General features: G+C 40.5%; 1 protein-coding gene across 6 annotated transcripts; it reads right to left on the bottom strand.

Annotated features, from left to right (window-relative positions):
• Positions 1–286: 286 nt before the first annotated feature.
• On the bottom strand, positions 287–18,025 carry LOC127578823 (protein FAM110B-like). Of its 6 annotated transcripts, XM_052031304.1 has the most exons (4): positions 15,477–18,025; positions 15,048–15,211; positions 14,775–14,906; positions 462–2,674 (listed from the first exon to the last, which is right to left on the bottom strand). In XM_052031304.1, exon 4 carries the CDS (start codon positions 2,441–2,443, stop codon positions 1,451–1,453), a length of 993 nt encoding a protein of 330 aa, XP_051887264.1. In that variant the 5' UTR covers positions 2,444–2,674; positions 14,775–14,906; positions 15,048–15,211; positions 15,477–18,025; the 3' UTR covers positions 462–1,450. The 6 variants fall into 6 exon arrangements, with proteins under 6 accessions (XP_051887260.1, XP_051887261.1, XP_051887266.1 ...); XM_052031301.1 differs by having other exon boundaries at positions 313–2,674; positions 15,048–18,025; XM_052031303.1 differs by lacking the exon at positions 14,775–14,906 and having other exon boundaries at positions 15,477–15,518.
• Positions 18,026–27,658: the final 9,633 nt, after the last annotated feature.

Here is a 27,658-nt window from a genome sequence, read left to right as displayed (position 1 = left end):
ATTCACAACTTTAATAGTTCAAATTCCAAAATGCCTGGCAGCTGAGTATGTTAAGATCGTGAAAGACACAATTTGGATGCAAGCTCTTCGTGCCCTCAAACTCAGAATCAGATTTATAATCTGTCTAAGCAATGTGCAGACCTAGTTTCCATTTTAAACAGGTGCCTCATTCTTTAGGTACTTCTAAGGATTAAGGTAAAACATCAAAATTTGGATAATCTTACTTGCATAATCTACCACAGAAAGCCCTCTCTTAAAGCTAAGTGGCTTTGTGGGTCATATTAAAACATAGTTGAAAGACTAAACACCATGGTGTGGGACTGGTCTCACATATTGGCCAAACCTGATAAAGATAGCAAGATCCTTTCAAGGGTATAAGTGAATGGGGTTGGATTTTCAATGACAATTCAATAGCTCCAAGTTTATTACCCATTTCCAGCTTTTTATTTATAAAAAGAATTCAGATTTTCAAACTGCTATGGTGGAGTTTTAAACTCATTGCCCTTAAATTATTAATCCAGGCCACTTTGTATATTACATGTTTTATTTTTGAAAGCAGTCATTCCAAAACTTTTGGTATTACTTTATTGACCAGTACAAAGCTGATTCAAACTGTAAGCTGAATGTAGCTAGACAGATAGTGTATGATATTGATTATAATTCAGATGCCCTAATTTCCTTACACTGAATATCACGTCTACTCTACAAAGGCAAAACACAAGGATTGTATTCTCACACCTACAGGTATTGACCTTTAACTTAAGTAGCAAAACATCAATTTGCAATCTTTTAAAGTATGTGACAGTCACAAAAGGTTCAGTGTTAAGAAGACCAGATAATTGTGAGAAACAAATACAGAGTGTGATAGGGAAGAGTTAGTATAGCTTTAACTCCAGAAAAAGCATATTTACTACTAGGACAAAAAAGGTAACATTAATTTCTGAAGTTTGAAACACAGCAGATCAATGTCTAAAGTAGGAATGATATTCATATTTAGGATAATCTTCATCTGGATGACACATTTGTACCCATGGTTTATCTTGTCTTTTCTCTGAAATGTCAATGACCTGCTGTATATTTTTATATTTTATTTACTGCTGTTAAGCAGTAAAACTTATAGAAGTAAATTTGTACAGATTCGTCCCATTTCAGATCATTTGTAGTGATCATGTAAGTCAATGAAGATCTTCTGTTTGTTATAAATCACATAATTCAGTTTATATCAGACTGAAAATATTAAGTGAAATTGTGCAGTCTTATTTTCACAGTTTAGATACGGACAGCCCTTTAAAAGTTGACAAAAACCCTTTAAAAATAGGCAGTCAATGGCAGTAATGAACAAAAAAAGCTCAAGTTTCACAGTCCAAATGAAATCGCAAATACTACATCAAAGACAAGATCATGGAACCTCAGTTCCTGCTTCTTCTCCATTGTCCCAGCATCTCCTGCCTTATACAGGTGACACTCTCTGTGATTCCTTTGCTTCCCTGCAGCTGTACAACCATTTAATGACTCTGGCATTGCGCTCAATGATGGAGATCCCATATGGGATGCGCTCATTTGACTTCTCCTCAATTGCACTGCTGTACTGGGAACGACCATACTCTGAGCTGAGGTTACTAGCACTGTGGAGCTTAAGGGACACTATGTCAGAGCTGGCTCGGGCCAAGCATTCCATCCCCATGTTCTCCAGCTCCTCGGGATCCAGGCCACAATAGTTGAAGAATCGCTCCAAGTTGGCACTGACTCGTGAGTAGCGGTCACTCAGATCAGACTTGGATCGGTGCAATGAGAGTTGTTGCCGGGTGGTCAGCTCAGGGTGAACTTTTCCTGATGAACCCCTGGAACTGGTGGAAGATGGAAGTCTTGATTTGGGCAAGGAGGGGCATGGTGGACTTCTGACACGCTTGCTCACACTTGGGCGCACATCCACCCGCCTCACTGCTGCGTTGTGAGCTGGCACAAGAATGTTGCCACGTAGCTCTGACCCAAGGCTGTTCACAGGCTTCTGGTCACTGTGGCTCTGCAGGTTTTCAGAGCTTGAATTCTTTGCTTGTTCAGCAGAGCTTGACTGTTTTGTTGGTGAACTTGGTGTCTCATAGAAAAGGATTAGATTTCTCAGAGTCTCCAGGTTCAAAGCTCCTCTCCAATCAGAGTTCTCTGTTCTGTTGGTTCCAGCAATGGAGGTTTTCCTGGGACTTTGGAGGGTCCTTCGGACGGTTGGTAATAGGACAGGTTCACTTGCTTTCACTGGCTCCTGTCGAGTACTTGCTACCTGTTGGCTCTTCACATATTTTAATTTATCAGCCTCCAGCCGTTCTACAGCACTTGGCTTCCGGATGCTGCTCTCCATCTGCTTTCGAAAATAATCTGGCCCCTTGTTCAGGATCCGGAAAGGGACTGGTGGGGTGAAAGTAGAGGTACCTGAAACTTGTTTCAGCATTTTTTGTTTTATCACCTACTGCTTCTTGTTACCAGGGACCCAAGACTTAGTATCCACTTGCACTCATCATAACTGGGGCATAATGCTTGGCATCCAATTCATCCAGTTGAATGCATCAGTAAAGTTGTGAGCTGCTTTTCACCAGGTTTGCTAATTACTTGTCAGATTCTTGATTCCTGCTTTAGAGTCTTGTTTGTGGTGTTGTGAATGTCTCCAGCCAGCAGGAATTTTCTGAAAGGCATGAGGAATATTAATATAAATGTTAAGCTTTAAATCTCTTAAAATCCACAAACTTCCAGCAATAGCTACTTACTAAGATACTTGTTATTTCAAATGAAATGAACACCACCCACTTTCCCCTGAATCTGTATTGCCAAACATAGGTTGCTCAACCTGAATCAGTCTCTGCCTGAATCGTGAGAAAGCCCACGATTAAATTATGCTATGATTAGCAAGGTGCAAATTAAAATTATATGCATTTCTTAGGCCCCTTTCCCAATTTTAGAACATCCAAAAGGACTTTATAGAAATATGTACTTATTGTTGGAAACACAGCATTGACTTTAGACATAGCAAGACTCCACAAGCAACACTGATAAAATTGCCTAGTTAAACAGTATTAATGATGATGTTTGTAAAAATAAATTCAAGTATCTGTTTTGGAATAGGAGATTATTAACTTTTACTCAATAATCATCAAATTGAGTCCATGTAGCACTCAAATACTGCTCTGCTCCTCATAGATAGCCAACAACAAAAATCAGTTGACACCATGGGGTTCTAGTGGAAGATATTAAAAACTCAGCTGGTGAACTGTACTACCACACCTGGTGGTACAGTTTACCTCTACCAGATTGCTACTGGCTGCACCTCTCCCATCTGTTGCTTAAAGTTAACTGGCATGGGCTGGGACAGGACAGAGGCAAGGTCTACATCCTGCATTGTTTGCAAAGTAACTCAGAGCAAAATTTCCTGGAACAAAACTAAATAAGCCTGTTGTACAAAATGAAAATCAAGAAAAAGCTGCAGGTGTTGGAAATCTGAAATTAAAAAAAAACAAAGTTGACTTTTTCCTCTTCCACAGATGCTGCCTGACCTGCTTAATTTATTCAACATTTTGTTTTATATCTGCCTGTATACAATTTTTTTCCTGAATATATTTAGTATTGATATAGAGACAATGATTTGTTCACAAAGTTTCCTGCAAATGCAAGCAAATTGTGAATACGTTAAAAAAAATATCAAACCCAAGGTGGATTTTAATTGTTAGATTCACAAAGTCAGTGTACTCAGTGAGTTCTTAATCTCTTACAAAGTCCATTGTACAATTGACTTATATTTGATATATGAGAAACTCAAACAATGCATGTGTAGCTTACTTAAGGGTTCATCATGACAGCCTGTGGAATTTTGTATATATACCTGTACATTGTTGCAGATCAAAGTACAATTAAATCACATGATACAATCCTTAAAATAACTGGCTTATCACCTCTGGCAACTCAAATGCAGTCCAAGTATTTAATATTTACAACCAATGATAAAGATTGAGATCTTTACAAATTTAACCCATCAGAATCATACTCTGATCGCTGCAGCAGTTCCTTGGTGACTTGCTTTGAACTCAGAAATTCAGCAAATTTTGTGTCATCCATCTTTGGATTCATAAGCTCTTATCTTGACTCTCCTCAAAAGTATTGTTGGTTCTCCCTGAACCAATGTGGGATACTCTTCAAATTTTGCAGACTTCTTTATTATTCTCCCAGACATTGTGTTCTAGGAACAAGTAATCTACAGACTTTTCAGAATGTCCCACCAAACTTCACTATATCCCCAATGTCCCATCTTCTGTTGTCTTACCTTCCCATTAAATTTTTGGGAATGAATTCTAAGATGTAGGTAGAACATATTCTCTTTGCAGCTTGAGTTGAGATGCTTATTCTGTCTGAGCTGCCTTTCCTCTACTTTTCCTCCCAAACTGGTGTGCCTCAGGCATGTCCCAAGTGTCCTGTGCACTAGCACTTCTATTGGAGTGTGCCTTTGTTATCGAGTGTGATGTTATTCCATAGGTTAGGACAGATGTTGCATGTTGATGTTTCATTGTGACCTTTGACTGACTTTCCATGACCCATTTCTTCATTGCCCCTTTTACAATGGCAACTGCCTCTTCTTTTCCTCCCTCGCTCTTCATACATTTTTCAAACTAGAGTGATCTAAACTATGAACCATTGTCTGATAGGACACCTTTTATAGTGCATTCTGTGTTGATACTCAGGATGCTTTACTCTATAGAGATCTGCTGGAATGATCGAGGTCACTTCCACACCAGAGTAATGCTTTAGGAGGGACTGCTCTGCAATTCTGACACACTGTACATCTACTGACTATGGTTTTCAATATCTTTGTCAGCACCAGATCAATAGAAAGGTCCTCTGGCCACCACCTTCATATTCATTATCTCAATGTTCTGCACGGAAATCTTCCATAATTCCATTACTGCCCAATTCTATGGTTAGAAGCTTTGCAAGTAAGTTTTAGAATATAGTTGATATCATAATGGACCAAATTCACCTCATTGCTGATGATTTTCTCTCATAGATTAAACAGCTTTTGCCATGGTTTGTTTCTACGTCATCACTGATGAAGTGGAGTTCATGCATGGCTACGTCAAATAGGAATCCAGGGTAATATTGGATCATCCCCAGAAATGACTAGAGCTTGATGTTTTTGAGTTTTCTGGATCTAATTACCTCAGCTTTCTTTTTAATTATCTGCAGACAATTTTCATCTGCTCACAAACCTAAATAAATCACTCCCTTCTGCACAAAGGCACAATTGCTTTTCTTAAGCGTGGTGCTATTTTGATGAACCTCACCGAAAACTTCTTTGTTTTTTTTAAGGTTTTCCTCCTCTGTGGAGGTTGCATTTAGAATATCATCCTTATTACACAAACAATGCTGGGTCCCAAAAACATGACTAAAGATAATTCAATTACCTAGAATACTTTTCTTAATGATTTTACCCCATTTGGTAGCCTTGTACGAGTACAATCCCTTATGGGTGTTAATTGTCATGTTGATTCTGCTTTCTTCACCTACATTAAGTTGGGCATGGGCATAAAACATGTTTAGTGATGATACTAATTCAGCATACAAACCTTATGTAGGTAGAGGGTATTGTTCATCATCCACCACTCTATTAAGGGGTCTGTTTATAACCTCCATCATGCCTGGCAGATCTATGATAGATGTCACCCAATCAGACCATGACACTTTCACCAATATTCTGTGCCACTTCAGTTTGTTTAGTTCTCCATCCACTTGGGCTTTTAGAATATAGAATTGAGGTCCAGCTTTACAAATAGGTTGGTTTGGCATTTAGTTTAATACTTAACATTCATGCAAACTACATTTTCCTAATCAATTGCCATTTACTTCCCCATCCAATTTCTTCCTCACATACTTTGTTTGTTCACATAAATAGCTACAATAAATCAGGACTTTCACCTATTACAGAAGACTACACCTTCAATTTCTCCTAATATTTTCAGGGCCTTACCAGATTTATGTTCTTAACTTTAATGTGCTTCCTTGTAATGGAACCTTTCTGACATAAAAGATACTGGCCCAGAAATTTAGTTATTTTTATAACTACACATCAAAATAGCACCATGTGGAGAACTCACACAAATTCCTTCCAGTTCTGCAGTTCTTTAAGTAGCATGCTTCACAGTTTCTTACCTGGTTATGCACATTAAAGACTTGAAATTTTAGGAGTCAGGGAGGAATCATCAATAAACCTACATAATATCCCATCGTGGGGAAAGCACTTAAAGTGGAATTGCAGCTGAAGTTGGAGTTGAAGCTGGAGTGAACTATTGTGAAAAGTTATCAAGTATTGCGTTGGAAATAATTATGAAAGAAGCGGCCATCTGGAGAATGGATCTGAGATTTTGTTTCTCCCTGGGGTGGCCAAACACCTCTTCTGAACAATGATCTGGTTCATCACTTACATCCGAGCTAACTCTGCTGATAACTTCTCCAACAGATCTCCCAACAGATGAAGGTTGAGTTTGTCTCTTTAGGTTACACGTGAGCAAATCTACTTCCTTAGGGTTACATGTGAGTGAACCTACTTTCCCTTGTGGCTTCTTCATTATATACTCATGTCTGAAGGTGGCACATCAATGACAAATGTGCATTGCTGGAAGACTTGTGTCAGTGCTGTGAGGCTAGTGTTCTTTATGCAGATGCACATGGAAGTAGAGCATCCAAAATTTCAGCGTGCACCCCAAGGTTCTGCTTGCATTCCGCGGTCAATTTTACACCTCAGTTTAATCCTGCGTCATAACAATCATACAGTGGTGATGAAATCACTTAGTCTTAGAATCTTTGGCTGTTGACAGAACACAAGAGTTATAGGGAGAGTTTGGGCAGGCTAGGAAATTATTCCATGGAGTGTAGGAGACAGAGGTGATTTTATAAAAGAGTATAAAATAATGAGGAGCATAGATAGGGTGAATGCACACAGTCTTTTTCCCAGGGAAAGGGAACCAAAAACTAGAGGGCATAGGTTTAAGGAGTGAGGGAAAAAAGCTTTAAAAGGGGCATGAGGGGCATCTTCTTCACATAGTGGATGGTGCCTATATGGAACAAGCTGCCCGAGATAGTAGTTGAGGCAGGTACAATAACAACATTTAATAGACATTTGGATAAGTACATGGATAGGAAAGGTTTAGAGTGATATGGGCCAAACGTGGGCAAGTGAGACTAGTTTAGGTGGGTACCTTGGTCAGCATGGACAAGTTGGGTTGAGGGCCCATATTGCTCTATGGCTGTAATGTAGGCCTTGCAATGGTAAATGGGCCAATATGAATCTCATAAGTCTTAGGTAAGAAAGGACAAAATTAGAGCCAGTAAGAGATACACAGAGAGAAAAGGGTAAGCTGCAATAAAGAGGAGCACATATAGATCTACTCATGCAAGCTAATAAACTGGAATTTTGATATAAAATGCAGCCTTGAGGAGATTGAGCCAATTTACTTGGTGCTTAAATCCTTCGTAATTTTTGTTATAATTTTATGTTATCAGATTTCACTTTCCAAGTTTAATTTGAAGTAATGTTCTTCTCTTACTCACTGTGCTGCTTATTACCATGTCAAAATCCCCAAATACTAGTTTTAAATTAAAAGGCAGGCAAATGTATGCTGAAGAAAATGACCCAGGAAACAAATCCATTAACCGAATAGATTTTTTTTTAAGAAAGTAATCCTTCTTGAGAGAAGGTAGTGCAATAATACCAGAGGAGTATACTATCAACATGGAGCACTAACTTAAAAAGAATTTGAAATTACACAGCACTTTCCAGTTCTCAGGAGCTTCCATGGCATTTTATAGCCATTGAAGAACCAGTTAGTGTGTTGAAGAGTGGCAGGTAATTTGCAACAGCAAGAACCCATGGACAGCAAAGGAATGAATGACAGACTACTCAAGTGTTGATGGAAGAATGAATGCTGGCCAGAACACTAGAAAGCATCAGTCACTCTTCTTTGAGCAGTGTTGCAGGGTCATTCACATCTACCCTTGAAGGCAGAAAGGCCCACACCTTACCATTTCTAAAAGAATTACTGAGTGCCTCCGATATTTTTGCACTCCCTCAGAACTGCACTCAAATACCAAACTCAGTTATGTGATCAAGGTAACGGAACGGGGCTTGAACCTTCAATTACCTGAATCAGCTGCAAGTGGTTACCTTTGAACGAAAGCTCAGACCTTAATATTAAGCAGCAAGCATGGATTTTAAAAATACAAGTTCTAGAATCTGAGGATAGTATAGTATGAAGACCCTTGTAGGGGTTCTTTGGGCCAAATAACTTAGTTTATTGTTGCTTCTCGTACTTCATTCACAACTCCTTCGACAAAAATACATCTCGTACTAGTCTACAGGAGAATTTGAATATAACCTGGAAAGACAAGTGGAAGGAAATATCCACATTACACGAGCAATGAAGTAATGACCATTTTGAAAAACATTTTTTTTATATTCAATGAAGAGTTGTGCACTTCATTGGCAATACTAACATTTTGTTTTTAATTGCCCTTCCCCAAGTTCCACTGAACTGAGGTATTTTAAGGGTCAACCACATTGGAGAGTCTGGAATCACCCATGAAAACCAGATAAGAATGGCAGATGTCCTTCCCTGAAGGATATTAACCATCTCCCCTTGTTATTCTTCTTTGTTTGTATGACTTGAAAGTCTTATATTTGGATAGGTGCCTGTCAGTCCATACTCTCGTCACTGAAATGGCGCTGCCAATTAGTATTCTGTGGTTATCATGGATTAGAAGCTGAACAGGACCAACTTCACTGACACTGCTACAAGAAACAGAACAAAGCTGGTCCTATATGACTGGTCATCCATCTTCTCACTCCCTAAAATAAATATTAAAACTAACTTGTCAATCCAAATTGGATCAGATCTTTGATTGAAATTTATCTCGCGGAGGAGCTATTCAGAGGGAACAAATCAAAGGAGATGGATGGTAGACATCTTCACTTTAATGCTTTGTCAGAAATGCACATAAAGAGCTTGCAGTAGTCAAAGAGTCTGCAAACACCCCACAGCAACTGTAAAGCCGACAATGCTGATTACTGGGTTGTGTAAAACAAGGGAAAGTTTCCTATTCTGACCCTTAAGCTTGTTATGCCACTTAATTGGATCATGACTGATCTGTATGTTATCGCCATTGTTTTGTATGCCTTAATACCATTCACTACCAAAAAATTATCAGTCTCTGTTGTGATATTTTCAGTTGGCCTAACCTCAGCTTTTTTGATAAGGACGTCCTGATTTCCCCATTACTTAGTGTGGAAAAAGTGCTAGACATTACCCCTGAGCAACCCAGCTCCAATTTTAATGCTTTGTTACCTAGTTACCAGCTCATCACCAAAAATAAAGCTTCTTCCCAATCTATTCTATTAATTTTTTTTTAATTTTCCATGCTTGCCTTGTAGTGGTGGTGCTAACACAGGAAAGGGCTTTGTGCATCTATGTGCTCAGTGCCTTTCTATTGTGGATGATGCCTTAGGAAACTTGCATGGTAGAATATTAATGTTCGGGGGTTGAGGACAAAACTGGCATGGAACCTTGTGCAATGTTGACTGAATGTACCTTTTTGGTCCTAGACAATGAACCCTGGTGCCCTTGTTGCATTTCCTTTACAATTATAAATGTGAAACAAATGAAATTAGAACCTGCCTTGGACAACAAGTATATTACTTTCTCCAATTATAGAATGGGCTGGGGAATGGAATGTAGTGGTGGGCATGGAGAAGTGGGGCAAGATGAGGTAGATGAGGGCATGTAATTAAATTCGTTCAAGAATGTGGTCTGACGTATGTTTGTCTTGTTTTACAAGACCTGAAAAAATGAACAATTTATGGAGTGTCAGAATATTTAAATGAAAAAGAAATATGAAAAGTTACAAAGACAGAATTCAGTAAGCAAATCTCCCATTGAAAGACCAGAGTCTGAACTGTTCCAATTAAATGCAACAACATTTCGTAACTCTTGAAGAAGCAGAAAGGGAAGATGCTAAAACCTTACCTTGTATGCCCAAAGTGATAAGAAGAAAATATTTAAGATACCAATATGCAAGATAATAGCTCTTTTGATCCTCAATATTCAATGAACAAAAGAGAGGAGAGTTAAACAAGATGAAAGAGTACCCGAGTGAATAAAGTTGTAAATAAATAATTCATGTTTGTATTTAAATAGTTTGGTGCAGTCTGCAATGCTACAATCTCAAAATTACTTACTGAAAGAATACATTCCCAACTAATCGTCTTCAAACAGCTGGAAAATAAATATTATTGCAAAAAATATCCTTCATGCTAATTCTGCTGCAGCTTGATCCACCTAATGCTATAATTCACTGCTGCTTAAAGTAGTTATCTGCAGGTTGTAATAACAAGACTCCTGCCAACTTGTAGTCCCTGTGGGAACTTCATAGAATTTAACAATAAAATAAAACATGAAATTGATGACACTAGTCAATGTACATCATATTAAGTCCTAAATCTGGATGTGCACCTCAGCAAGGTATCCTGTTTTATACATCTGTCTGCAACCATGCTTGCAACTGGATTACTTAAAAATCTCCCAAACTTCATGAACAACATTTAAGTCAACATATTAACTGCCTCCCTCAACATTATAGAACAATGGAGCCAGCTGCAAAGATGATTGCTTGCAGAAGCTGCCCCATTTCCAGACTTGTGAAACCACTGAACTGCAGTGGTATGCCCTTTTGGCACTTGTACCTTGCCGATTAAATTCAGCAACTGGGCCCAAACATAAAATGGCGTGGTTATAGTTAGGCACCGCACCATGTTGTAGCTTCACGCCATTTTGGAAAAAAAAGTTATTTCCACTATGTAAAAAGCTACATTTTTAATCTGTTGCTGTCTCCTTTTCTGTTCCTGTATCGATCACTTTCTATGTATAAAATACTTTGACTCAGCTTGGAGAGACGGGTAACATAATGGTAAAGTATTCATCCATCTCCAAAACAGTTGCTGAATGCACTGCCTCTTCTCAAACCTAGCATTAGCTCATAGAACAACGTTTTGTAACCCTATATTTTGATTTCTAATGCACCTAAAGCTACTTCTCAGAGCTCAGTTTTCATTCGCAAGGTCAGAAGTAGGGACATTTGCTGCTGATTGCACAAATTTCAGCACCATTCACGACTCCTTGTGTAATGAAGCAGTCCACTACCAAATGCAGCAAAACCGGGACAATATCCAGGCCTGGACTGATAGGTAACAAGTAACATTCATGCCATACAAGTGCCAGGCAATGATACTATCCAACAAGGGAAAATCCAGCTATCACGCCCTGACGTTCAACAGCATTACCATCACTGAATCCCCCATTATTGATATCAATAATGATACTGGGGGTTACCATTGACCAGAAACTGAACTGGAGGAGCCCATATACACAATGTGGCAACAAGAGCAGATCAGAGATTAGGAATCCTGCAGCAATTAACTCACCTCCCTACTCCTCGCCATCTACGATGTTCAAGTGAGGAGTGTAATGGAATACTCTCCACTTGACTGGAAGAGTGCAGCTTCAACAATGCTCAAGAAGCTTGACACTATAGACGATATAGCAGCCTGCTAGATAGGAACGCCACCCACAACCATTCACACACTCCACCACTAAAGTACAGTTGCAGCAGTTTGTACCATCTACAGAATGTACTGCAACTCACCAAGACAGCACTTCCCAAACCCAACCACTACCAACAAGAAGGAGAAGGGCAGCGAAGGCATGGGAACACCAACAACTGGAAGTTGCCCCCTGAGCCACACATCATCCTGACTTGAAATATATCGCTGTTCCTTCACTGTCACTGGGTCAAAATTGTGGAAGTCTCTCCCAAACAGCAGAGAGGGTATACCCACACCTCAAGGACTGCAGTGATTCAAGGTGGCAGCTCACCACCTCTCAAGAACAACTAGGGATGGGCAAATAAATGCTGCCTCTGCCTGAGAATATGTATATTTTTTAAAAATCAATTAGTCTCAACAACCATTCTCTGCATGAGCCTGTCCATCTCTGTTCACTTCCTGTGTGAATGTAGTGTGTGGTCAAAATAGTGAATTATTTTTCATATAGCACAATTAAAGTTAATTGTGCTATCAAATGCAACTTAAAACTCCTTTGTCCCACTGTTCCACCATTTCTTTATCTAAATATGAATTTTCTCCTAAAAGCAACACTTGCTGTCTGTTACTTTAGTTTTTCTATTCTCTTCTTGTAGTTTCACTTTGTTATAAAACAAAACCCAGTTCCCCAGTTATTTTCTCACTATATCTTTACCAAATCAGTCTCCGCTATAGAAAGATAAAGGACATTCCAAACACACAAGTAGATTTTCAATTATTTGTTCACATATCTCCTTTACAATGCCATTGATCATTTTTTTTTTGTTGATTCTTGATTGTCGAGTCAAATCTGCTTCAGTGTCTGGGCTTCCATCTGCCAGATGGTTCCCTCAGAAGTTTCCCTCATGATAACTAACGTTTGCCAGAAGATTGATTTGGTAACATTGCCAATACTTTTTAAAATATCTGTTCTTTTTGAAAGAGAAGTAAATGCATCTTAAAATGTTAGTGATTGCAGCAGTTTTTGTTTAAATCCAAGTTCATCAAAATTAAAAATGCTGGTGCTGAAAATAAGTCTTCCCGTTTAAGACACACAAATGTTAGGAGCAGCACATCGAGCCAGAAACACAACACAGCTAGACATGGAACAAAGATCCCCAAAGCCGCCTAACATTTTTCAGCCAGAACCTCATATCTGCCATAACAATTTTTTTTTACATTTCCCATACCAAATGTCTTGTGACCTAACATAGTGAGACTTAATAATCCTAAATTAGGGAGGATTTTGTACCATAGGTCACTACCATGTAGTGGATTGAGACAATCCAAATGGATGTTACATACACAGTCTTACTGCAAACAATGGAAGGACTTTCATCCTTTTAGTGTACTATGTAGTCTGCACTAATTTGAAAGCAGGTGCCAGAGATGGGTGTTTAACTCTAGGTCACACAATTTGATGTTCCTTAAAACAAATCCAGCAAGTAAAGCAGTCATTTCAAGGGTCCAAATCTTGCATCTTGTTTTTTCATGATTAACATCTCTGATTTTCTTTTAATAGCCACAAAGAGATATAGGCCAATAATACAGAGAAGCTCATATCAACATAACCACTGAGCTAAAAATGCAAAATTGTTCACCATTTGTGGAGAAACCAGGCTTCCTCGCTTAATCTAGGCCAATAAACTGGGATCTCCAGTATTTGTCCTATTCCTTTGTAACAAAATCATAACTACATTTACTTATACAAAAACTTACAATACACCACAATGTCCCAAGAGATTCCACAAGAGTACAAACAAAATGTATGCTTTCTGAATCTACTGAATGAAGGTCTTAATTTTGTTTTTAAATTGCACAAATTAATCTAGGTCAAGAGGAAGACCACAAACAATGCAAATATTATCAAAGGTTTATTAGTATGTAGTTCACCATCAGAATTAGCACGATGACCTCAGTGACCCAAGATTCCTGAAATGACCTGCAATTCTTCTGATATCTAGAGATATTCTAGGATATCCACTGCAGTAAGTTCCTGCTACTTTTGACTACCCACAACAAGCCATTTAAAATAAAACGAGAAGCATTTTGTATTAATGTTTTTGCTCAAGGTGGTGGATAGTATTCATTAATCTCAATGCGAACTTTTTTTTGGTAGTAAGTCCTACCTAGTTAATGTGGAAGTTTATCAACAAAACCAAATATTTGCATGCTTAGTTTAACAAGTACAACACTAAATTTACCACATTTTCTTTACTGATCAATGGTTTGATGTCCATTGAATTCTGGTTAAGTTAGGATTTATTAGTTTTCTATTGGACCTGAAGAAAGCAGTGCACTTCTTGCAAATTTCCTTAATATTACTCCAAACTTTCAATGAAATATGTTTTGGGTGTTGCGTCTCTAGAACGTTTTCCAATGGAACAATACCTCACTGAGTCAATTCATTTTAATTCCACGCATTGACTTCATATCTGATACATCCTCAGAATATATTGGATGTAAGAACCGACTGTTCTCTTTTGCTATTACAATTGATAACATGAAAAAATGCTGAAAATACCGAATACGGAACAGTCTTTTAAAACAAAAGTACGGTTCTTTCAAGGAAATAAACGTAGCCTAAAGTACTCTCATGATCACAACGTGTACTAAAACATTTTACGGTACATCTGAAGTATAGTCATTGATATCAGGTAGACAACTACAACAGTAAATTTGCACGTAGATTCACGAACTAGGAATTGACAATGACCATAGGATTTGCTTTATTGCTGGTGACCGAGAGAGACGTATTTGGTCCATTTTTGAGAGCCAACCGTCCTCAGTTCATGCCTCCTTGTAAAATACCACCTCCAGAATTGCAGCTCTCCCGAAATTTGACCTAGTTTCCGCTTGGATTTTGTGTTTTAAGTTTCTTTATTAAATTGCAACAAAAAAAATTGGCTAGTCTCAGGTGCGGTTATCCTGTGAATTTGCCCTCACACAACTTTAGCTGGAATGACCCGAGCAGTCACCTGAGGGACATATTTCACTTGCGCACTGGATGGATTGAAATAGCAAATAAAAACGGGTGTCCTATTTCACTACACCTAGAACACGGAAGAAATCTCTTACGGGCAGGATTGATGGTTTCCACAGTTAAATAGCCTACCAATGCTCGGAGTCGAGGGTGACACAAAGAATAGACAGTCGGACGAGATCCAAAAAAAAGGGCACCTAGACACTCGCTGTTGAACAGAACCGTCCTTTAGTCCATGCTCACGACGACAAGAGATCATCACAACTTGTGAAATATAAATGAAAACATACATAAAAATCAAACGTAAGATTTTTTTTATTTAGAACAGTACCCAAACTTACCTTTCGAACACGAATACAATCGAGTATAAATCGGGCACCGCGGTTTTTCCTTGTAACTCCCTACCTGCGAAAGAATTGTTCCTCCCTCGGTGTAACGAGCCACCGAGTGTGATCTGATCGTACAATGCAACAACCACCTGCAAAACAATCGTTTCTCCTTTGCCACAACGAACCGCCGACGGTGTGGACTGATCGCAAAACCGCAAGTGAAGAATTTTCGTGGTAGATCTGAAAGTGCAAGTTCCAGATTGCCTTACCCACTCTTCAGTGCCTTGTCCGGACTGGTTTCATGTGCAGTATGCAACTCGTCCGACAAAGGACTCATTTCCTGTTAATTTGTGGGCGGGACAGCAACCTTTAAGAAATTAACCCTTTAGTTTTCTCCTGCCTATACTATTGTGGTTTGAATAGGCAAGAAATTCCCAATGGTTTTACTGGCATTTTCCGTCAATTTCCCCTCCCTTCCCAACCCCAGTCAGGATGGGGAACTCACAAATACTGTCAGTTGTGTGAACATTAAGGTCCGTAACACAAAGGGGAGGGTGGAGAGGCCGAACCCTTTCTCTCCTTCCTTCGCTCTTTTACTCCCTTTGTTTTTAGTTTTACGTTCCCGTTCACCAAACCTGCTTCGGATTTACTTCACTTCGCTCTATTCCATTCTACCGTCCAGCTCCTGCTTGTTGCCTTTACATTTCAATTGGGAGGGACTAGGAGTCTGGAAAGCACTTCTATAAGTAATTGGCTATCTCATCAGAATGACCAAGAGTGGACAGATCTAATTGCTAACTGGCGGAATGCATTTATTTAATGACATGACACCCCCTGTTGTAGGAAACATGCAGATTCTATCTACAATGGAGCTGATCACAGCCGGGCGCTCCTAAACGCGACGTCCGACCACTTAGAAGAAGATGCTGAACAATCTTGTGAAGCTGTCAGGCTGGTTGGGAGCGAGAATTCGGTTGTCCGAAGACCTGGGCCAATCTATGCCAGTCCGGACGTCCTACGGAAATCCTTCCTCCTTGGCGTGTAAAGGGAAATCATATGAGAGTAAGAAGATTGAGTGATTGGTCTGTGCTTTACAAAAATCATGTACAGTCGGTCTTCGTGATCTTACAGGTGATTCACATTACCAGCCCCTGACGCATTTTCCCCACCACTGCTTGTCACCCACAGAGTTCACTCTGATACAGAAATATTTTCTCTCATCCTTTATTAGTCATTGTCAGAGCCCAAAAACGGATGCGCAGGAGACTGATGATCCAAATGTAAATCATTTAATGCAGAACCAATACAGCAACAATGTCAAAAATCATTGGTTGTCAGATCTGTACCTGAGTAATCCACACCTATCCGGTATCCAGAGAGCACAGCCAATGAAACGTCGCAGAGCTCACCCTGCTTCTATTGTTTCCACGTAGAGTTAAGCATACGTGCAGAACTAAGAGGTGCGAGGGATGAGTTAATTTAATGTATCCGTGTAAAATGGCTCCAAACGCAGTTTATTAGAGTGCAGTGATAGGGTGTTCTGTCATTAACTTTTAAAAGCATAAAATTGGCCAAGATTCAAGAATGTGCAGATATTCTGGAAGAAGATATACCACACAGCTTGAGAAAGGAAATCCAGAAATGACTGAATAATATTAATGTACCAACACTAAGAATCATTTAATAGGGAATTTATTCATGAGGTGTGGTTGTTACTATTTTAATGACCATCCTTGAATTTTACGATTTAATGTGTCAGATCAAATGAAGATCCCTAAAGGACATGTGCAAATTATTTGGGATTTTTACAATGGGAAACAGTGTTGCATTGTCATCATTACTCATACAAACTTCTTAATTAAAGATTTAGTTAACTGAACTTAATTTACTCCAACTGTCATGGTGGGATTTGGAGTTGTATCTTCAGATATGTAATCCAGACCTCTAACCACCATTGTACCTCACCACATGCTATTCAGCCATCTTCTCCGAAAGCAACAAAAAATGCAGTTACATTTCTTAAATGACGTGTATACTGAAAAAAAGCAGAAAATATTTGATTAAACTGTGTAAGTTTCATGCAGTGATATTGTTCACAGTAATTTACAGGCTAAAATATGAAGCAGTGAATTCTACTGCACTCCTAAGGAGTTAATAGGGACCATGCATAAAGTGATATTTCAAAACGGAATAAAAACAGAAGAGCTGCAGGGTGAGAATGGTATAGCTCAGTTCAGCAACTCATTCATCTGAAACATGATCTGTGTACCATTTGTTTTTTCATTTCATTTAAGGTTTTAATAACTATGAAAACAGCTGGTCATCCAAAGAGGGAGACCCACATTCTTTCTATCCCTCAGTGCAAAAAAAAACTTCCTGGGAAAGGCCTGTTTGAATAAAACCAAGCTAGAGCGAAAGACTAAAAACATTGAGGGACCTTGATGTCGATTTGGGGAGGCATGTTGACTTTACTAACTCAAAGTCTTTATAATAGTAGAATCATTTGTGAACAGAAGTACAACATTGGCACCAATGCATGGGAAAAATATAGCAGAGTTATGACATGCATCATTGGCTGAAGCCCGAGAGCAAACATTTCAAGATGTTGCTACCGCTCTCTATTTAATTGTGGGATCATTCAGTGTGGCAAGAATAACATCAAACATCTGTGTTTCATCACAAACACTTCCTATGTCCTCTCTTTCCAACAGATCTATCCTCAGATTCATTATTAAATGGAACTTCTCTGTCTTCAAAGTGAAGATAGTGAATTTTATCCAATGCTGCTGCTTGTCTCTCTCTGTTCTTTGGACTTAGATCCCTCTAGCTTTGTCCTACCCATATCTCTTTTTCTGCCTTTCACTATAGTATCCAACACATTTTCACTTGGAAAACCACTACTTGTTCCCTCAACTAACTTTCCTGCTCAACCTCCGAACGCCCAACTTTTGCCTTTTCCTCCCCTCTGAAATATTGTCATTTTCTCTTGTTACATCTGGGATTATTTCATCCCTTGCAGAACTGCTATCATCACCAAATTGTAGAAAGAAGCTTACTGTAGACTCCAATATAATTTAAATTAATTCCCATGCCCAATCTAACATTTTACTCTCCTATCTTCATACCAATTATAATCCAACATCTTTAGCTCAACTCTCCAAACACTGCATATTTAAGTCTCTCTAACTTCTAATCACACAGTTACAAACATCTCAGGTCAGGAAATTCTTCGTAAGTGATCAAAAAAATCTAAGTATATCTCACATCAGAATCAAGATATAAAATACAGCAGAAGGTAGGGGTTTTCACATGGGGAGTGGATTGAAATTAGGGTCATGCTTCCATTTATGCACCCTCCCACTATTATTAAAAAATTATGTGTAACATGAGGTTGTAGAACCATACACATCATTCACCCCATAATATTAAAGATGTTCATATGTACATGCTCCTCCAAAAGCCATCAGATTAAGATTCCACATACATACCTGGGAGAAGGACATTCATCTCTCCTTTATATTGGCTGCATGCTGGAGCAATAATCGATTATCTCACTCGATCCCAATATTCTCATATCTACCTCTGCTTCAAATACTTATCACAATTCTCCTTAGGATCTGCAATATTGTTGAATAAATTTCCCTTAGTCATTATCTGTGTCAAAACTTTTCACATTCCAAAAATTCTTTGTGTAAGAAACTTTTATGAATTTTATATGGCATTTCTTTAATGATTTGTTGAAGTTGGTAGCTCCTCATACCTGAAATTCAACAGAAGAATCTTTTTTTCCTAATTCAACCAATAAAAATCTCCACAAAGGTGATATATTCTCTATTAGAATGGAAATAGTTCCAGCAACCACGTGTCTCATAACCATGGGTCCTTAGGCTTGGCAAATCTACACACTATAGGCTGTATGGCTTTGTTAGCAATCACACTGTCCTTTAACAAGTATGTACCGTTTTGGATTAACCCAAATATTTTTAACTCTATACCAATTTGATCTTGATTACAGATTCTAAGAATTTTCCACTGATAGTAGATTAACCAGTCTACAGTTATTCAGTTAATCCTTTCTTGACCAAGAGAGTCGCAGCAAGTAGTCTCTTGTCTCACAACATATATTTGCATATCTTTGGAGATGCAAAGAATAGTCTCCCTTAATAATTCAGGTTGAGTGTAGAAAGAGTTTTGCTTCACTTGCAGGCTGTAGAGAAGAGTTAGACACAAAACACAACAGCATTATCCCAATTCCTTCTCTACATTTGGATTTCTGGAAATTTCTGAATCATCCAGCAGCTGCTCCTGTAATACAAATTTTACTGGACTTCTTACTCATGCTATTTTTAGTGGTCTTGAATATAAAATTAGGACACTGTATCATAGAGGTTTCTTTCCATTCAAACGGATGTTAATTTGAAATCCATAATGGAATACATATGCTTGGCTTTCATCCAAATATTTGTAGGCTTATTCCACCATTGCTTCAAGATTAGATTGTAATATCTTTTCTCCTTCTCAAGGTAAATAGCACCAGCTAAACACTAACAACATTTAAAAATGTGCCCTTTTTTACTCTCAAACTGTATTAATCATCAAACTACATAGACATTCGATCACTGGCCTTTTGTATGAGAACACAGCTAAATGCTTATCCCATAAGATTCTGTCCAGTAGTGAAACCCATTGTGAGGCATCCTATCAAAACTCAAATATACAATGGCAATCAATCAGCCTGTTAACTATTTGAGGATCTCAGTCAGGTTTAGTAAAACTAGCTTTCTTTTCTAGAGGATTGAAAATGCACTATTTTTCAATTGTCCTTTTGTAAAAATTTGTGTGGATACTGTGGTAGAAGTTATTGCTCCAGAGAAAAGAACAATCTAATATCAATATATCATGGAATAGATCTAATTCTATACATCCAGAGTATTATATAGCACAAAATGAATGTGGAACTACTGAGAATATGGTGTATTACCTATTATTTGCAAAACGTATTTTCACAGCTGTCTGCTACTGAATAATTGTAAAACCTCTTGTGAACTTGTAATCTATTCTTCTGGCCATATATCTTGTTAAGTTTTAAAATTGTTTCATAAAATTCAGCTTCCCTTTTCTAATTTTTGTTTCATTCATTGTACACTTAAGACAATAACAGAGTTAAATGCATATAAGTGTAAGTACACCACAACAATGCAGTCAAACATAGGCGTAAAATATTTGGTGGGTATTTTGAAAGGTGATTGTTTAATTATTAAATAGCTTCAATAATAAAGAATATAAGAATTGTTTTGAAAATTGATCCCCTTATGTTTTAATATTATTTTATCTGTGATAAATTCTGAAAACTATTCTTTACACATATTGGCCTGTGCCATTAATTTTCCATTTTGAAAAGGCATTTTCATGCTGCAATACAATCACAGCATGTGCTAACATATGTTATGTCATATGCCTCATGAAAATTTAAACAGCTTTATTGCATTCAGTATGTAACTGCTTCAGAAAGAGCACCTTCTCTGCCTGTCAGTTAATATGCAATAGGCATGCTCATTGCGTTGGAGGTCAAGATTTAGGTTATGCACTGGATGACCATTGACTGCTGTAGCCCTGGCAGATGGAGATTTACGGATGTCATTGTAATTATAAACCAGGGAGTTACCTTTTGTCTGTTGACAGCTGCAGTTTAATACATGTTGATAATGGCCCTCTCAAACTCAGTCTGTATTCTGGCTCGTGTCTGGCTTATTTCCAGACTGCCAGCTGCCATGAAAGCTCCCTCTAGAAAGGTGCAATATGTTTAGCAATGCAGAATTTTGGAACTGAGACAGACCAGACACTCTAGCCTTTGGGTCAGAGCACACGTGCCAGACCTTTTGTTTGTACATGGGTTGATTTGCAAAGGTCTATGCCCATTGAGACTATTCATGTGTCTGCACTTTCATTGAGAACTCTTTTTTATAATGGGATAGCACATTACTCATAACACTGGAGTGATATAGGGAAGTCTAAACATTTTTTTCAATAACTGATTAAATATTAAATAGTTAGAAATTTAAATATTGAATGTAGAGCCTGTATCTTTTCACAGTAATGTGTAACAAAGGTATTTTTGGCAAATTCAGCTAACTACACTTTGCCCGTTGGGTGTTCAATTATTTCACATATCTAAAGAGATAAAATACAAAATAATAACAAAATCATTCAGAGGTTATGCACATGATGGAGACTCAAAAGATCTTCTTCTTAAGAAGACCCTTATGATTGAAGTAAGTTACTTCCTCTCAGTTTTGTAGGTTCTGAGGTGGCTACTGAGGTGGGGCAGGAGATACCTGATGAGGCAGGTAGTTTGTGAGGTTGTGCCCTATTTGCGGTGTATACAGTGCTTCAATGTGTTCCCAATCCATGGCCATGAGATTCTCAATATCACCTCGAAAGCTTCTGCTACACTTTAGGTAGCTGTGGGAAGGGGATTCCTAGGAGTCAGGGGTATGTTGCATTTCTTCAAAGAGGCTTTCAGCACATCCTTGAATCTTTTCTTCTGTCAGCACAGAAATATCCTCCCATGACAACTTCAGCTAGATTTTCTGTCTCGGGAATCTGTTAATGGGCGTGGTCTGCCTGTGTGTAAGTGTAGCCTTGATACAGGGAACTTTGGCTTGAGAAAGCACGATGATGTTGGCTTACTTATCCTTTCAGTGAATCCAGAAGATTTTGCAGAAGCAGCCTTTGTGGTATTTTCCAATGCTATAGATGTCTGCTGTAGATAGTCCTGGTCTCAGAAGCATATAGGAGGCAGAGATTACTGCTGCCCAGTAGACCATGAGTTCCAGCAGGTCTGAGGTCTGAATCTTCAAATACCACTTCCTCAATCCAACAGAGGTTGTGCCGCTGCACTGAAAGCAGTGTTGACTTTCATCATCAACGTCTGCCTTTACTGACAAGTGGCTCCTGAGGTATAGTAAGTTGTTCTCATTTTCCAGGACTTTGCATTGAATCTTGCAGTGAGGGCAAGTTAGTAGTTGTTTTGTTGTTTTATGGAGCAACAAACAATCTGCTGGAAGAACTCAGCACGTCAAGCAGCATCTGTGGGAGGAAAGGAATTGTCGACATTTCAGGTCAAAACCCTGCATCAGGACTGAGAGTGGAGAGGGGAGATGGCCAGTATAAAGAGGAGAAGGGCAGTGGTGAGATTGGAGCTTCTGCAGTCTCTTGTACCCCTATCTCATCGCTTCACTTCTTTTTATGTGACTGATGGTTCACAGACCACCCCCAAAATTCACTACATTTGGCAACAAGGATAGTCTTGACCACCAATGGTGGTCGGCACTCTTTGATGACACTCATTATGGGACCCCTGGAACTCCATGACCAAGTGTGGTGAGAGGGTATGAGCGTCAAATTTCCTGTGTGCATGGTGAGATGGTGAACTTCTGGAGGTACTGACAAGTTAAAAAAAATGGAGAGGGAAAAGTTCAGGTAGCACTATCATGTTAAAATAGAACAGGCAATTTTCATCTCTCCACATGGGAGGAAACACTGACAAGGGAAGAGTTAAGCACAAAGGAGAATTGAGTTCAACATTACTGTTGAGGTGAGAAACAGGGCAAAATACAGACGGCAGGGGGATGTATAACTGCAGATGTGAATCATTCATGGCCTATATGAAAAGGGTGCATGTGCATTTTTTGGGTGATCATACTCTAGAGGTAGAAGGTCGCATTGAGAATGTGAGACAGTGAAGCAAAGTAATTTTACTGATAGAAACCGGCTCTGAAACATGAAATCACTTACCACAGAAAGCCAGAGATTTTCTTTTGCAGAGATACCAGAGAAATTGGAATGTTACTTTAAACCTTAGACATTTGAGAGAGTGGAGAGCTATAAGTATGGCTTTGACAATCAGAGGATGGGAGAAACACTGAATCATCACATCACATATTGAAAGCCCTATCAAGACAATAACCTTTGAAGAGTTTTTTCGGTCATACACATGGCTTTAATAATGAATGTATCCAGTCCAAGCTGTTAGGTATTAAGAGCTTCACATTTCATCTGGCTTGCAAAATTGGAACTTCCATGGAAACAGCAATGAAGCATCCCAAATAATTCAGTCTGTTATCAGGACCAGCATGTTCCTGGTAGAGTGAAAGGCAAGGCTGACAAGATAAGGGAACTTTGTTTGATGAGGGATATTGAGGGTCTGATCAGGAAAAAGGAGGAGACTTACCTCAGCTTTAGGCAGCTGGGGTTAGTTGAGTCCCTTGAGAAGGGATCTAGGAGTCCACTTAAGAAGAAAATTAGGAGGGTAAAAGGGGGCATGAGATATCACTGACAGATAAGATTAAGGAGAATCCTAAGAAGGTTCTATTAAGAGAAAAAGGGTTAGCAAGGAAGAGAGTAGGTCCCCTTAAGGATCAGTGTGGTAACCCATGAGTGAAGCCAAGGGAGATGGGTGAAGTCAAAAATGAATATTTCTTGTCTGTATTTACTGTGGAGAAGGAAATGGAAACTAATGAGTTCAGGATACGGAATAGTGATATCCTAGTGGATATAGTGGATATAGTGGAGCATATCAATGTTACAAAGGAGGAGGCCTTGAAACACATAAAGGTGGATAAGTCCTTGGGGCCTGCCTAGGTGCAATGGGAAGCAAGGGAGGAGATTGCTGTGGCCCTGGCAGATATATTTATATCATCATAAGCCAAGGGTGAAGTACCAGAAGACTGGAGGATGGCTAATGTTGTGCCTTTACTTAAGAAGAGCAGCGGGGACAAGCAGGGTAACTGCAGGCCAGTGAACCTTTCATCAGTGGTAGGAAAGTTATTGGAAGGGATTCTGTGATACAAGGTGTTTCTGCATTTGGAAAGGCAAGACCTGATTAGGGATAATCAGCATGGCTTTGTGCACAGGAAATCATATCTCATGAATTTGATTTGAGTTTTTTGACCAAGAAGATTGATAAGGACAGGGCAAGCCTTTAGCAAGACCTCAGACAAGATCTCGCTTGGTGGGCTGGTCTGGAAGGTTAGAACACATGGGGTCTAGGGTGACCTAGCCAAATGGTGACAAAATTGTTAGTCTTCACTGTGGAAGACACCAACAACATGCCAGAAGTTCGAGAGAGTCGGGGGGCAGAAGTGAGTGTAGTTGCTATTACTAAGGAGAAAGTGCTTGGGAAGCTGAAAGCTCTGAAGGTGGATAAGTCACCTGGACTGGATGGACTACACATAAAATTACGAGAGACACAGATAAGGTAGATAGCTGGAGTCTGTTTCCCATGGTAGCGATGTCTAAAACAATAGGGCATAGGTTTAAGGTGAGACGGAGAAAATTTGAAGGGGATCTGAAGAGTAATTTTTTTTTACACAAAGAGTAGATGACTGGAGGGAACTTGGGGTTCATGTCCATTGTTCCCTGGAAATGACAACACAGGTAGATAGGGAGGTGAAGAAGGCATATGACATGCTCACCTCATAGGTCAGGGCATAAAATATAATAACTGGGAAGCTGCAACTTTACAAAACACAGGTTAGACTGCCCTTGGAGGATTGTGTGCAGTTCTGTTTTTTTTTAATCTTTTTATTAGTTTTCAAACTAATACAGATTAATATACAACATCAATGTTTGTACATGTAATACAAAGAGATCAGGAGAACAATCATGGCATAGATAATCATAAAGAACAATAAAGTATAAAAAAATCTGTAGATCCAACGATCTCTTAGTAAATGAATGTAATATAAAAGAAAGGAAAGAAAAAGATTTATTATATAAATATAAAAGAAAGAAAAAAAATCCCCAGAACAATAAGAAAAATTATAAACTGTAGTGGCTGCTACCGCGATGTGAAAGCAAGACACTAGTCAGTGGGTTGCAGAACAAAAACTGATATATTTTCCCACCTTGCGCGGGCCTTTTAAGAGGAACTGTTCCCGCCCACCAAAAACGGAAATGACTTTTCCCCCGCGCGGGTTCTCCCCGTTGCTCGGGGAAGATGAAGGCCCAATGCCATCTTGGGCCTCTCCGCTCCGACTATGCGCGACCCAACCACCGAGCCGGTTTGCTTGCTCGGACGGTGTCGCTACACGACCCCCCTCCGGAACCGGTGATAAGGTCCCCAAGGTTCGCAGGCTGTGCTAGCCGTTGCTTAGGAGGTCGGCCTATGCGTCACAGTGTTGGGGCCTCGACCGGTTGTTGTAGATCTAGATGGGCCGGTTTGAGGCAGTCCGTCGTGAAGACCTCTTCCTTGCCCCCAATGTCCAAAATAAAGGTGGACCCATTATTCCTGAATACCCGGAACGGCCTCTCGTATGGTCGTTGCAACGGTGCCTGGGGTGTGCCCCTGCGAATGAAAATGAACTTACAGTCTCGTAGTTCCTTGGGCTCACAGGATGGGGCTTGACCATGCTGCGAAGTGGGAATCGGTGCTAAGCTGCCGAGCCTCTCGTGCAGTCTTTCCAGGACTGCCGTGGGTTGTTCCTCTTGGCCCCGAAGGGCGTGTATGAAATCCCCTGGGACGACCAGGGGCGCACCGTACACAAGTTCAGCTGACGAAGCATGGAGATCTTCCTTGGGGGCAGTGCATATGCCAAGCAGGACCCAAGGCAGTTCGTCGACCCAGTTAGGACCTTTCAGGCGGGCCATCAGGGCTGATTTTAGATGGCGGTGGAAACGTTCCACCAACCCGTTTGATTGAGGGTGGTAGGTCATGGTGGTGTGCAGCTGCGTCCCTAGCATGTTCGCTAATGCAGACCAGAGGCTGGAGGTAAACTGGGTGCCCCTGTCTGAAGTGATGTGGGCCGGAACACCAAAACATGAGATCCAAGTTGTGAGCAGCGCCCTGGCGCAGGAATCATTCATGATGTTGGATAAAGAGGTTGCCTCTGGCCACCCCGTGAACCAGTCCACGATGGTAAGGAGGTACCGGGCTCCTCTTGAAACTGGCAGAGGACCAATGAGGTTGACGTGGATGTGGTGGAACCTTCTACGGGTAGGCTCGAACTGCTGTGGCGGGACTTTGGTGTGTCGTTGGATTTTTGATGTCTGGCAGTGCGGACAAGTCCTGACCCACTCACTGACCTGTTTGCACATGCCATGCCAGACGAACTTGCTGGTGACCAGTCGAACAGTTGATCTGATGGACGGGTGTGCCAACCTGTGTACCGAGTCGAAAATGCTTTTCTGCCAAGCTGCAGAAACTATAGGGCGGGGTTGACCTGTTGCGATGTCGCAAAGGAGGGTCTGCTGACCTGGACCGACTAAGAAATCTTGGAGCTGCAGGCCCGAGATTGCGGTTCTGTAGCTGGGCAGCTTGTCGTCGGCTTGCTGTGCGTCAGCCAGGACCGTGTAGTCAACATCCAGGGACAGGCTGTGGATGGTCGGTCTGGAAAGCGCGTCAGCAACGACATTGTCCTTTCCGGAGACATGTTGGATATCCATTGTGCATTCGGAAATGTAGGACAAATGTCGCTGTTGACAAGCTGACCAGGGATCGGAGACCTTGGAGAAGGCGAAGGACAAAGGCTTATGGTCAGTGAAAACAATGAAAGGCCTGCCTTCTAAAAAGTACCGGAAATGCTAGACCACCAGGTACAGCACTAGAAGTTCCCGATCAAAAGTGCTGTATTTCAGTTCAGGTGGTCTAAGGTGCCTGCTGAAAAATGCCAAGGGTTGCCAACTTGTTCCAGTACTCCACCAACCGCGGTGTTGGATGCGTCCACCGTGAGGGCGGTTGGGACGTCTGTCCTAGGGTGTACCAGCATCGCGACATCTGCCAGGGCGTCCATGGCCTTAACGAAGGCAGCTGCAGCCTCATCATTCCAGGCGATGTCCTTGCCCTTGCCAGACATCAGCGAGAACAAAGGGCGCATGATACGGGCTGCTGCAGGGATGAACCGATGGTAAACGTTGACCATCCCCAGGAATTCCTGCAGGCCTTTGACCATGTTGGGACGGCAAAATGGTGGATAGCGTCTACCTTAGCGGGTAGGGGTGTTGCTCCTTCGATGGTGATTCTGTGGCCGAGGAAATCGATAGAGTCAAGTCCGAATTGGCACTTGGCCGGGTTGATAGTGAGGCCGAAATCACGGAGAGGGGAGTACAGTTGGCGGAGGTGGGAAAGGTGTTCTTGGTGGTCACGGCTGGTGATTAGTATGTCATCTAAATAAATGAACACGAAGTCCAGGTCTCTGCCTACCACGTCCATTAGCTGCTGGAAAGTCTGTGCGGCATTCTTAAGGCCGAATGGCATTTGAAGGAATTCGAAGAGGCTGAATGGAGTGATAAGCGCAGTTTTGGGGACGTCATCAGGGTGGACCGGGATTTGGTGGTATACCCGGACGAGGTCCACCTTGGAGAAGATGTGGGCCCCTTGTAGGTTCGCCGCAAAGTCCTGGCTGTGAGGGATGGGGTAGCGGTCTGGGGTGGTGGCGTCATTCAGCCTGTGGTAGTCGCCGCAGGGCCTCCACCCACCGGTGGCTTTGGGGACCATGTGCAGGGGGGAGGCCCAGGGTCTGTCTGACCTGCAAACGATTCCCAGCTCCTCCATGCGGCGGAACTCCTCCTTTGCCGGGCAAAGCTTGTCTGGAGGTAGTCGTTGTGCTCGGGCATGAAGGGGTGGCCCTGTGGTAATGATGTGGTGCTGCACCCCGTGTTTGGCCATCGAATTTGTAAACTGAGGTG

The sequence above is a fragment of the Pristis pectinata genome, chromosome 16 (genome assembly GCF_009764475.1).
Source record: "Pristis pectinata isolate sPriPec2 chromosome 16, sPriPec2.1.pri, whole genome shotgun sequence".
NCBI classification, from domain to species: domain Eukaryota; kingdom Metazoa; phylum Chordata; class Chondrichthyes; order Rhinopristiformes; family Pristidae; genus Pristis; species Pristis pectinata.
Note: the sequence above shows the minus strand (reverse complement) of the source record. Positions and strands in the feature narration are given on the sequence as shown.